Source organism: Bombyx mandarina, chromosome 13, assembly GCF_030267445.1.
Source record: "Bombyx mandarina strain Sakado chromosome 13, ASM3026744v2".
Taxonomy (NCBI): Eukaryota; Metazoa; Arthropoda; class Insecta; order Lepidoptera; family Bombycidae; genus Bombyx; species Bombyx mandarina.
This window is the reverse complement of record NC_143220.1, coordinates 2,587,169-2,600,392: the sequence shown is the minus strand read 5'-3', so window position 1 is coordinate 2,600,392 and position 13,224 is coordinate 2,587,169. Positions and strand designations below refer to the sequence as shown.

Genomic DNA, 13,224 nt, shown 5'->3' with positions numbered 1-13,224 from the left:
TCGGTCGGCAGGCTATCCGAAGCCCGCCTAGATGGCGCCGGTTAGAGTGAGCTATCCTACGGAATACCACGCTGGACCAGGACCAGCGTGGGTCGAGGATAGCCGGCCTTCCATCACCCGGATGCTCTTGCGTAAAACGCGTGCAGAGCAGCTTACACGTCATCTTCTTAGGCCCCCCTCGCCGGTCCCCAGACCGACATGTGAGGGGGGACCCGAAACACTTAGAGGGCCAGGGCTTGGGCGACATCCGCCTCCCTGGCCCCCGCTCGACGGCGGCGGGATTGTGCGTCTCTCACGCGCCCCGCCGCCTCCTTCTGCGAGATGGTGCACTCGCAGAAGTCGAGCATCGCTTTCCACGACTCGTCGTCGCCGAGCATCGATGCCACAACATTCGGCAACGACAAGTCGTTTCCTACTTTTGCGACGAGGACACGGCGCCACCCCTCCCATGCGGGGCAGGCGACGAGCGTATGCTCTGCCGTGTCCAAGTCGCAATCACAATGGTGGCACTCTGCCGTCGGCTCGGCTCCGATCCGGTGCAGGAACTCACCGAAGCAACCATGCCCAGTGAGCACCTGCGTGAGCCGGAAAGTGAGGCCTCCTCTGTCACGATTCACCCAATCCACAAGGACCGGGCGAATCGCCTCGACGGTCCTACGACCAGCCGAAGGATCAGCCAGCCGTCTGGACCATGACTCCAGCACGGACCGAAGAAATTACCTTAGTATATATCAAATCGCATGTAATAACGATATTATGAATTGGCAATAAACGAGCTTTATTATTATATTATTATTATTATAAATAAATAAATAAAAAAACAATGAGAAGATATATTGCATGGGTTTAATTAGAAAACTGTCGCTGTTTAGAAAAATACATTGATAGTAATGTAGTAAAAAAAAGTCGGCTTTTCATTCGATAACCGATGTTAATATTAAATATATGTAAGCTTGAGGGTAGATATTATCTTGTTGAACACCAAGTAAAACGATGTCACTTTTTGATTCCTGATTTAATCAACAATATGTTATCTTAACAATTCACTTTAACACTTGTCCAACTTTAACCAGTACATACAACAGTCACTGAATCACACAACGTAACAAAGATATAGTAAGTGCACCAGGCAAACGCAGTCCAACGAATGTTCATTTCAAGGCACGTTCCGCCTTTTTATACTAGCCGGCGCAGCTGGCTTATGAGTCACTTCTGTTGCAGCTGTTGTTTACGAGTGGAACGACACGGCCGGCGCACCTGGCTTGTGTGAGTCACTCCTATTGCACGTGCTATATAACATAAATATCGTTAACGCCGTCACGGCCATACTGACGTGCGCTCGTTCTCGTGCGCGCATTCTTATGGTATGTCTGTGAACAACAAACGTGTTCGTTCATCCTGACATTAACGGATGCAACTTAAAACGTGGTCTATGATATTAACAATCTAGTACGGTTCGGTTCGCATAATTCTTCAGAAAATCCTGTACTGGCTATAAATAACCTTCAGACTGCTTACATACCTGGGCCAGTTCATTTAAAACTCTTCAGGTATGTAAGTATGTCCCTTTTAACTTAGACCGGAATTGTTATCCCTTCAGTTTTTCGAACTGGACCGGATAATGCTAGACCGAATCGCAATCCCTGTAGCTAATTGTTGTGGCTAATCTGGATGAAAATCCCTATAGCCAAGCCATTGGACCGGACAGACCCTTCAATGACTTCAAACTTTTTTTTTTTTTTTTTTTCTCTTTTTTTTTTGCTAGTCCGGATTAACATCTCTCTAGCCACATACAATTCTCTTTTTTTTTTTTTTTTTATCTGCGTGTACGGTAGCGTTTTTTAAAACATTTCTTAAACCAGAACATTTATACGGAATTTCTTCAGAAATAGTGCGAGACCGACCATCGTTTTCTACATTTCCAACACCTGCACCTGAGGTGCCTGAGCTTACAGACATTGTATCACTACCCACAGACTATGGGGTCTACACTATGTTTGCTGTATCGCTATTTGCGGACAAAAATGTCGCTTCTATTGTCAGTGATAGAGTCGTCATCATTAAGATCAGTTTCATGAACAAGATTAATTAACACGCCGTCACGTCATCGTCACTATAATTTTCAGAAATTTCTAGTAGGCCTGACGGGCCTCGAGGTATTTCACGTAAGTTTTCATGGGGAAATTTGTACACTCTATTAGAACTATTTACATGTCTCAATTTATACCTATCGTTTTCCAAAACTGCAGTAATGTTGAAGGGACCTTTACATTTTCGGTCAACTTACGAAAACAAAATCCCCAGCGGAAAAGAGGTTGACTTTAGCTTTGCCTCGACTAAACCAAGCTTCTGTTTGTGCCCTTTTTTTTTATGTTTTCGCCGGTCTTCGACCGTGCTAAATCAAGATCTGATCTAGAGGGATTATCACTCTGTTGAAACTTTAAGATATTTCAAGTGAACTACCCTGAACGGCAAACGTCTATTCTATTGGAGTAAACCCTGTTACTCGACAACGTGCACTATTAAGGGCGAGTTGAATATCCCCTAAGTGCTCTTACCATCATGATTGGTCTAAGTTACTTTCAGATCAAAGAGTGACTTGTTCATGAAACCGCTTACCATTGAATAAATTACTATGACTTTGTTTTATAAGACTACATTCTGACCCTGAATGGAACATAAAGGGGAAGCCAAAACCACTTATCTGTAACACACTGAAGCTCTGGAACACACGTTGACGTCTCTGGTTGCACCTGCCACAGCACCTGGAGCAGTGTCGTTTTTCTTCTTGTAGCGCATGGAACACCCAGAAGCTACATGACTCGCATCACCGCACACGTAACAGCTGACTTGCAGGCGAGAGCCGGGTGCCCACGGATGAGGAGGTTGTTCAGGTTTTGCTGGAATATCGAAAAAAGTTTGAGAGCAGTATCTGTCGCAACACCCTTCGGCACGATGCCCAGGTTTTCCGCAAAAATGGCAGCTTCCACGGAAAAAAAACTTCGAGAGCGTTTTGGTTCTTTATCAGGATCTTCGTTTTTTCTTTTGAGGGTAAAGCCACGTAATGTGTGAAATAGACGATTTTTTGTGGTAATAACGACAGAGTTCAATTCCCGACGGATTCTTTCATCACACTGCGACAGTATTGATATAACAAATCCGGTGGCTATTTGTTCTGGCACATTAGCGTCGGGAATCTTCTTTATAAGTTGCCATTGCCGGATACCGGCTTCAGCTGGTCCCTTTTTGCTTTCCATTTCAAATTTAATAACCAGGTCGAAGTGGTCTTGCATCATTAGATAATTTTCTCAGCATCTCTTTAATAGTAGGCCAGGATATCTTACCAGGCTGTATTTTTGCGAGGCAAGTAGCAGCTCGAGCCTTAAGCGAATGTGTGAGAGTCAAAATTAAATCGACACCATCCAATACTTCAACTACTTTAAACGGCCCTTTAAACTTCGTATCTAATTTCGTTTGATTATGCTCTTCGTATTAATGTGTGGACGAGCTCACAGCCCACCTTGTGTTAAGTGGTTACTGGAACCCATAGACATCCACAGCGTAAACGCACCACACAACTTGAGATAGAAGTTCTAAGGTCTCAGTATAGTTACAACCGCTGCCCCACCCTTCAAACCGAAATACACCACTGCTTCACGGCAGAAATAGGCAGGGTGATGGTACCCGTGCGGTCGATGGCACTATACGGAGCACCCGTCTGGTGCCACGTCCTTACCCACGAGAACGTCGCCGCGCTGCGACGCCGGCAGCGCGCGATCGCAGTCAGAGTTATTCAATGATACCTCACAGTCTCCTACGAGGCGGCGCGCCCTAGCGCAAGTGCAGCCGGAGCGCGGGGGCTCCAATATCGGCAGTCCGTGCTGGAGGCGTGGTCTCGTCGTTTGGCGGATCCGTCGGCCGGCCTCCGTACCGTCGAGGCGATCTGCCCGGTTCTCGCGGACTGGGTGGGCCGCGACCGCGGAAGTCTCACCTCCGGCTACACGATGTTACTCCCACACTGAGGAAGCCAACCGCGAACACATGTCAAGCACGCACAAGCACGCACTTCACCGGAAAAACCTGCATCCGCCAGCGGAACCCGAACACCGCCGCATCGCCAGACACGAACGCACCGGACGTCTTATCTTACAGGTCACGACGACTTCAGATGTGTCAATTTTTCTTCCCCACGGAAACTTGCTTGCTTTCTTGTTTGCTTGCTTGCTGGAGCCCGAAGTCATCGAACGTGTAGTGTTATTGGTATTGAATAGAGTAGATTCTAAAATTTCAGCGACAATTCACAGTCTCATGTCCTGGTTTACTGTACTAGTGCCATGTAACTCTTGCAGTAGTCATTGGCTTAAAAACGATTCGTGTCGGAACTACCCACTCGTCATGACAGATCCATTATTGCGATCGAAGTTTCACTTGAGATTTGCACTTGCCTTAATTTCTTGCAATAGCTTGTTACGTGTTGTATTTCCGTTAGTAAATGCCATGTGATGAAGTCGACAGTCAAACTGGGCAACATGAGCCAGAACGTAAGATGTGACGATTTCTTCGTGGCTCAGATCTTCCATCGAGGTAACAGAGACGTTATTACACGACTTACGTATGCTGCATTCACGCTCTTGTGGCGTACCACTACTAGTATTCTGATCTGCATCATGTTTTTTTTGCTGTACTTCGAACATGTTCAAACACGTCACGCCAGTGAGAGTAGAGTCCTGATCTCACTTCTGATGTAAGCTTGAGGGTAGATATTATCTTGTTGAATACCAAGTAAAACGATGTCACTTTTTGATTCCTGATTTAATCAACAATATGTTATCTTAACAATTCACTTTAACACTTGTCCAACTTTAACCAGTACGTACAACAGTCACTGAATCACACAACGTAACAACGATATAGTAAGTGCACCAGGCAAACGCAGTCCAACGAATGTTCATTTCATTTTTTTTTTTTTTTTTCCTACCTAAGCTGAGAGCCTTGAGAGGCTATGTCAGCGTAACCCTAACTTTTGTAGGTGAGCTCACGGGGCTCAAACCTGATGACGTTGCTAACACGAACCCTAGCAAGAGCCGTGCTTCGCAGAATCTACCACCGGATCGGAAACGCGACCCACTGAGAAGATCCGGCGAGAAACTCAGTGGGCTGTGTCTGGGAGTTAATTTACTCGTCGAGCCCTTCGTCGCAAGCGACGGGTTCGACGAGAACGGTGACCGGTGCTTGAAGTACCTAGAAGCACCGTTAGTGGATCGGGAGGATCCGAGATGACGTGTTTTGGGCGACGTCGACTGCTTTCCATTCTGTCCGCAGGATCGGGAATGGTTCATTTCAAGGCACGTTCCGCCTTTTTATACTAGCCGGCGCAGCTGGCTTATGAGTCACTTCTGTTGCAGCTGTTGTTTACGAGTGGAACGACACGGCCGGCGCACCTGGCTTGTGTGAGTCACTCCTATTGCACGTGCTATATAACATAAATATTGTTAACGCCGTCATATACTTACAAGTCAAGGTCAATTTCAAATTAAAAATGTTCACTCAAGAGCTACCCAGCCAAAACTTATAAATTCGATCAGGTACTATAAACTAAAATAACGATAAAAAATGCAAAGTAACCGTTTTAAAATATCACGTCAACATAACAAACAACCATAGATGCCAACCAGAGATGCAGACTTCATCAACTCAAAACGGATTCCCCGCAAATCTGACCGCCAATCCACATTTCGAAATTCACTATGAGAACATCATGAAACTATTTGCGTCTTCAATATTCAGCGTAAAACACATGAGTAAATTTATCAAAATAGAGATCGAATTCCATACAATATTTCGGGTAAATGAAGCCATTGTACAAAGACTGATTTAACAAATTCGTTTATGAAAAAACCAACCGCGTTGCTTCGTGTCATTTTAATTTTCTTCGCATCTATTTTTATTCCACGACTCCCTAAAAATAAGTATAAAATTTTCATGACTTCATGTACTTTCTTACTTCACTATAACCTTTAAATGTCAGAACGGGTTTGGATGTGTGGGTGATTGTTAGAATCCTTATATCATCATTAGTTGTGTTTTTTTAAAATAACAATATAAGTGTCATATAGCAATATTTTAAGACGGGGCATAGTGAATATTAATTACTTAACTGCCTTTTTATATATTTCAGTGTTTTACATCTTGTTCTGGTGGGTGGCATACGCTTTGTTATCTTTATGATCTCAAGTAACCGCTTGAGACCAGGTGTACAGTAAATTATCGCCTGCCCATTTAAAAAGGAAAATAATGGCTCACAAACAACACAGCAGAACTCTAGAGGCGCTGCTACTCTGATCTGGTTTTCATTCTCGTGATAAAAGCGACCACATTGAGTGCTCCGTTGATGGATCTGGCTTTTAGCAATACATTTCTTGCCTTTGCACCGCTAGCACGCCTCTAAAGCGCTTTCATTCTGCGCTTTGTTTAGCAACGTGTACGAGAATCGTGCAATCAATGCATCTTCAAACTTTTAACTTTAGGCTTCCATAGGATGCCTAAAAGTTAGACTGTAAGTCAGAAGTTATTGTGAAGCGTATTTCTCTGAAAATCTTCAGCTTATTTTTGAAAAATCAATATAATATTATACTGAAAATTTTAAATTATTTATAATTAACGTAACATAACAGGTAATATAATGTTGAACGTTTTAAGTTTTAGGAGTTAATTGACAAGGATAAATTTTAATAGTGGATAAAAAATAAATATTTCATAATTTTTCTGACAATTTGGAAGAACATAATATTTTATATGGCTAGGAATAGTCCCATAATTTTTTCTCGCAGTTCTAGTTTATTTTTTTCATGGCTAAGCTTGGTGTTTGTGTGTGTTTCCAATGAAAATACCGTCACAGTAACATAATATACTAGTGACCTGACTGATAATGAACGTCGAAAATGAGTAACAGAATCTTGATTGGCTTCTTTAAAATTTAATAATCTTAGTTCATACAAGCCCACTTGGCTCAGTTATACCTTTTTACCCAATTCTGGCGTGAAGCTGGCTTTTATTCCGGTTGGAAGAGTGAGGCAGCTATTACACAATATCATTGAGATCCGGACCTCATGGCATCCAAAACTGAATTCGCAATGTAATGCAGAAATACCTCAGGGTTACGACATGCCAAAGAGTTTCTGACTGAAAGTAATACAAGCAAATCCAGAACGGCTTGTAGAAGTCAGTAAAGACACAGGTGGCCTGGTATGAACAACTAAAAATTTAATTACAGTAAGAATTTCATTTGTCGCGATCGAGCAGGGATATCGAGATAGGGAATCTTGCTCGAATACTGGCTTCATAAGCTCTTCGGATCGCGATTGTATATCGGTTTGGGAATTAGCAGGGACAATATAAAACATGAAATACAAGATGTTCTGTCTTATTAGGGTATCCTAGGGGTACGAGTTTGCGCCGTAATCTAGGCAGAATATGGATAGCCTACCACTGAGAGACCTGGTGATGGTGTTATCGATGACCGGCGATTTGGCGTTCCGTGAGGGTAGGATGGCGAAAAGAGATGCCCTCCGTGCATATTTCGCCACCTGGCCTCTGCCTGCCTCGCCTAAGTTCTATATCATATAACCCAAAAATTGTAAATTATTAAACTGGTTAATTTAATCAGAGTATGAGAATATTTTGTATATAGATTCATTTAAAATTACCAAACAAAACAGCGAAATATCAGACGTGCTCGTTTTCAAAGACAGTATAATCACTAATATAAACGAACAAAACAATGTACAAAGTTACACCACGGGTCGCCTGCAGCAATTTTCACGCGTAACAACTTGTGCTGAAATCAAGAAGGCATTGTTCTTTGACTTTCGTTCATTAAGGCCTCTTTCACAACTCTTGGAAAATATTCTAACAAATGTAAAAAAAAGGACATTGTGTGTCAAGAAAATGAGTATCACTGATATTGAAATGCAGACTATACATAGCTTGATTTGAACCGAATCAAAGTTACCTCAAGGTACTTTCATTATAATTTTAACCGAAGAAACTAAGGCATTGTAGTTGCTACGCCATGACATACGTATGCTGATCGTACACTACAGACGCTCTTTAAGATTAGGAACTGGGTTTTCTGTTTTTACTTGCGACTTTACTTCATCATTAATATTTTGGTAAGATAATCTTCGCGATTGTAGGATATTTAACTATTAATAAAAAAATACGGGGTTCACGACCTGTGTAGATTCGAGCTACCGCTACAAATTCCTTAAATATCATACCAATAAATTCAAATAATTTTCTAGGAACTAGTAAGCCTGAATTGAAATCTCGACATTAATACATTTCTCTCAATATAAGTCCTTGGGCAAATTATAAGGCATTATCCTTTTCATTTCTGCCGCGAATGGTTAATCGTGCGTATTTGATATCTTACATTAAGCGGCATTAAATTTTCAAGGCTCAGGATTAATGGAATTTTCCATGCGTCTCTAAAATGAACATCGACCACACTCCTGATAATTTTTATTACCCCCTAGATAAATTAGATCGCTTATCTAACTTATAAGGGATTAAAAAGTATTTGTGCTTTTAGCAACAAGTACCAATTTAGCTCCAAACAACCCATGAACTCGTTTGGCAATCAAAATCTTAGCAGTCAATGTTGTCAATGTTGACATTTACTGCATAGTGTGGATGAATCCTAAATTTTGAAGAATTCCCGTCCCGGGGCACATCCACGATGAAATTAGCTCTCGTTTATTTAATACTCGTGACAATCAGAGAAGCTTGCCTCTGGGGTGAAATAACAATCTAAGACGTCATCTTACTACGTGCCGCTTTGCATTACCATGGGCTGTAAGTAAACAATCATTTAACTTTCTTTGAAAGACTTTATTTTTCAGTGACTGCGAATTTAATTTTTATGCTAAAGTGGATCTTAAAGAAAATAAATCTATTCGGTTTCTTATCAGGACATACAGGTATGTTATATACCATCTTAAGTGTTTTATTTAAGAGCCACTAGTGCTAATACCCCAAGAATGGTCTGCGTCAGTTTAGTATTTAGATCATTCTCCCACATATTATTAGCATTAGTAGGCTAATGTGAACAGTGAGTTTAGTCACTTTCAAACATATTGTACGTAAACTAGGATTGCTAATATCTTACTAAGAGTTTTTTTTTTTTTATGTCACGAGGAGATTGCCGGACTTCCGCCCTTCACTGGGGATGGAGGGCGGAGAATGTCGGAGTCGAACCGACTAAAACCTCCTGTCGCTCAACAATCAGCATCCAATCCTCGCATGAGACAGAACTCATGAAAAGGCAAAGGGGGGAAAGAGCGTTTAGTGCGGAGCACATCTCTCCCATCACCCTCCCCCTCGGGACGCCGGACTGGCGGTCGTAAGGCAAGGTCATTCACGTCAAAGTCCTCTAAGTATTGTTGATAAAGACTCTAAATGAATCGAAAGCGTTTCTACAACCCAGAATATGGATAATCTCTAAATGTTTTGTGGTTATTAATTAAGCAATTATTTTGTCCAAAACTAGTTATCCAGTGCAGCATTACTTGAAAGCAGCTCCATCCTCAAACATTACTGTGGTGTATCCAAATAGTTACCGTCCTCGAGAGGGCGATGAGTATACAGCGTCTAACAATGTTATGTCGTAAGATGAGGGGGATGAGATTAGATCGTCACGAGCGGTTAGTTTGAAGTGCATTTCCTTGCTCAGAGGGATCGACGCCAGAGCCCGCACTAATGGAATATTTACGACGTCCCCATAGACTGTTGAACTGTATCCCGATTAATTAAAATTTGTTGTGTTGTATCGAATATGCACATGCATATTGTTTGTTGAATATTGACGTGCTCAATATGGTTTAACTGATTCATTTGACATTTGGAAAGGTTATTATTGGCACGTTAGAGAATTTTGTTATACTGCTATGAACTTATAAAAAGTAGCATGCGAGTAGTTTAATTACAGTGTACAGTTACAATAACAAATAGATCCTGTTTGCGTCAATTGTGTCTATTTGAATCTAATCAACTGTTTCGGTTTAATTTTGTTAGCTTGAATGGGCAGATGAGTTTACAGGCCACCAGGTGTTCAGCGGCTGTCGCCTATTGACATGACAATATGAGTGTCGCCATCCACTTTTGATATAAGGTCAGAGTCTTCTAGATTTTGGACCATCAAATCCTGTCGGCTACGAGAAAGAAATATTTAGGCCGTTATATCAGCCCGTGCAAGCTTACAACTCACCCTTTGTGGGGTCTTTAAAATGAGAATTAAAGAAGTAAGTAGATGATGTTAGACTAGACGATACGTAAAAGTTAATAACTAAGGAAGTAGATATTATTAGATTAGATGATACCTGGAAATATTCTTTTTAGTTAAGTACCAAGCACCAGGATATCAATTTAGTGCTGGCAATCGGTCTCGAAAGTCGACCCATGATGACCTTATTCAGGTTCACTACCCACCTTGAAGCTTGGGTTTTATGCATATACCAATTGCTATTTACGTAGGTAATAAGTTTTGGGGATTTAACTTTTTTGGCACGATGATACGTTGTAGAAACCATTCGTGAACATGAGTTAAGTACTTACGTATTTCGTTAGGAAATTTTGGTACCTCTTAGCCCAGATTTAAATATATATTATATTTCTAAACTATGTAAAAACCAGTTCTTGTTTCAATCTAAAACACAATAGGCAAGATATTCTAGATTTAAAATAGCTACAGAATTGAAAAGCCTTTACGAGCAAACTCCATTTAGAATGGCCCAACATTCAATTTCTCACGGGTGAACGAAAAACCAAGATGGCTGCCCTCGACATAGCGTCGACAAACTTGATTTGTGACTACTACGAGAAGTAATACCGCATGAAGAATGGCAACATCCGAATTGAAAAATTTAATATCAACGATGAAATATACATGAAAATGAAGTGACTGTTTTACATTGTTACAAAAACAATTTAATTTAAGTACTTTGGTTAACAATACAGAATATGACGTCATGTAATGCATTTGTTGGCTTCGGACTCATTAAGTGATGTTTCCCAGATTCATTTTGTATATTTTTAATTCTATACCGCAATCACTAATGAAATAAGTCTTTTTTTGAAGAGAGCATCGAAATAAGTTGTAAAATTCTACACAGAGCTTTTGGTATGTACATAGTTAGAAATCTCACTATCTCTCCCGCATTCCCCTCACTTTACTATACGAGTACATCGCTATTGGATTTCTTGTTAATGAACTGATTTACTTCTAAATATAAATTTCTTCAATGGCAGACAACTTAAGTTCTTGATTTCATAAGTTGCCCTGTTAAGCTCTTTATTGTTTCTAAATTAAGACTTTATTCTCGGTAATTCAATTAATTTACTTTTATTGAGTACTCTCTCATATTGTATTCGAAATATAATAACATAAAAGAGCCCTAACTTATTTATTAATTACAGGCCAACACAAATACGTTATAAAGTAATTGCTGTTTCATTTAATTCGTCAAATAAGTTGAACAAACACCCTAAATAAATAGTCACTTTTTCCTAAGTACCAAATAAAAATATTTGTTTTTTTATACAATATTTTTATACAATATATTATTTTATACAAATTTTACACGATATAAGGATAAACGAAGCTCAGACGCATAGATAGGGCACAGTGTGACACAGAATTAAAGCCGGATAGAGCCTTCCTTGCCGAAGCATAAGCCAACGCCCAAGAATTGGTTTTACTGGTGGTAGAACCTCTTGTGAGTCCACGCGCGTGGTAACCACCCTGCCTATATCTCCCGTGAAGCAGTAATGCGTTTCGGTATGAAGGGTGGGGCAGCCGTTGTAACTATACTCGAGACCTTAGAACTTATATCTCAAGGTGGGTGGCGCACTTACGTTGTGGATGTCTATGGGCTCCAGTAACCACTTAACACCAGGTAGGTTGCGAGATAGTCCAACCAACTAAGAACTAAAAAAAAAATTGTTTTTGTTACCTGTGTTACAGAAACTGCTTTATTTTAGGAAAATAATTACTTGTCTAAGTAAATTTTATTTAAAAAAGAAAGTGCGATTTTTTTTTGTAAAACTAATCAATACTGTTTTTCTGCCTTTTTAAATGTGACAGCTAAAGTGCAAGTTCTATAAATTTTTGAAATACTCGATATAAAGTTCTCAAACCATATACGTTTTAATTACTAACACAATAAGACTCAAAGCTGATCGAACTCTTATAATATGTACACGTCTATTTGTTTCAATTAGATAATGAAAGGTACACAAAGTTTCGATACATCAATACAAACAAATCCACATCAAGTTTCGTACCGGTTTGGTGTATTGGTTTACCAACACAGTGTGTGTGTGTTTGGAACAAAACTGATGTAGTTATCAGTTAGAGACTGAAACAATTCATTTCGTGGATTTTAAACACAAAATCTATTTCATAATATATTCTACATTACTGACTCATAAATCAACATTTGGAAAAATGCATTTTGGATCGGTAAGAATTATCTTGATATTTATTGCTATTATCATAACGACGACGTTGAAGTTAAGTTGAAGTTAAGTAAAGTCGTCGTGGCCTAAGGGATAAGACGTCCGGTGCATTCGTGTTGAGCGATGCACCGGTGTTCGAATCTCAGGCGGGTACCAATTTTTCTAATGAAATACGTACTCAACAAATGTTCACGATTGACTTCCACGGTGAAGAAATAACATCGCAAAATTATAATTTGTAATTACAGGTGGTAGGACCTCTTGTGAGTCCGCGCGGGTAGGTACCACCGCCCTGCCTATTTCTGCCGTGAAGCAGTAATGCGTTTCGGTTTGAAGGGTGGGGCAGCCGTTGTAACTATACTTGAGACCTTAGAACTTATATCTCAAGGTGGGTGGCGCATTTACGTCGTAGATGTCTATGGACTCCAGTAACCACTTAACACCAGGTGGGCTGTGAGCTCGTCCTACCATCTATCAAAAAAAAAAGAAAAGATATTGATGATAAAGCTGATAGTTTTCTTATTTGATATAACTGGATAACATGGAAAAAGAAACAATTTAGAGAAGCTGCTGATAACAGGCAAGGTATGCGATAGAAAACTTAGAGGCAGGAATCCAATGCGCTGGTCGGACCAGATACATTTTACTCTCAACACCGCAGCCCACGATGCCATTCGTGCAGCCGAGATTTTTTCAAGGAAGGCACAG

The 13,224-nt window shown here is 40.5% G+C and overlaps 1 protein-coding gene across 1 annotated transcript; it reads right to left on the bottom strand.

The window, feature by feature from the left end:
• Positions 1–828: 828 nt before the first annotated feature.
• Positions 829–7,306, bottom strand: LOC149501579 (uncharacterized). The gene is made up of 2 exons (XM_089732194.1): positions 4,134–7,306; positions 829–4,018 (listed from the first exon to the last, which is right to left on the bottom strand). The coding sequence occupies exon 2, from the start codon at positions 3,294–3,296 to the stop codon at positions 2,814–2,816; it is 483 nt and encodes a 160-aa protein (XP_089588320.1). The 5' UTR covers positions 3,297–4,018; positions 4,134–7,306; the 3' UTR covers positions 829–2,813.
• Between the last annotated feature and the right edge of the window lie 5,918 nt (positions 7,307–13,224).

Excerpts from the sequence above, each read along its gene's own strand:
- LOC149501579 (XM_089732194.1), bottom strand. The coding sequence starts at position 3,296 with ATGATGCAAGACCACTTCGACCTGGTTATTAAATTTGAAATGGAAAGC.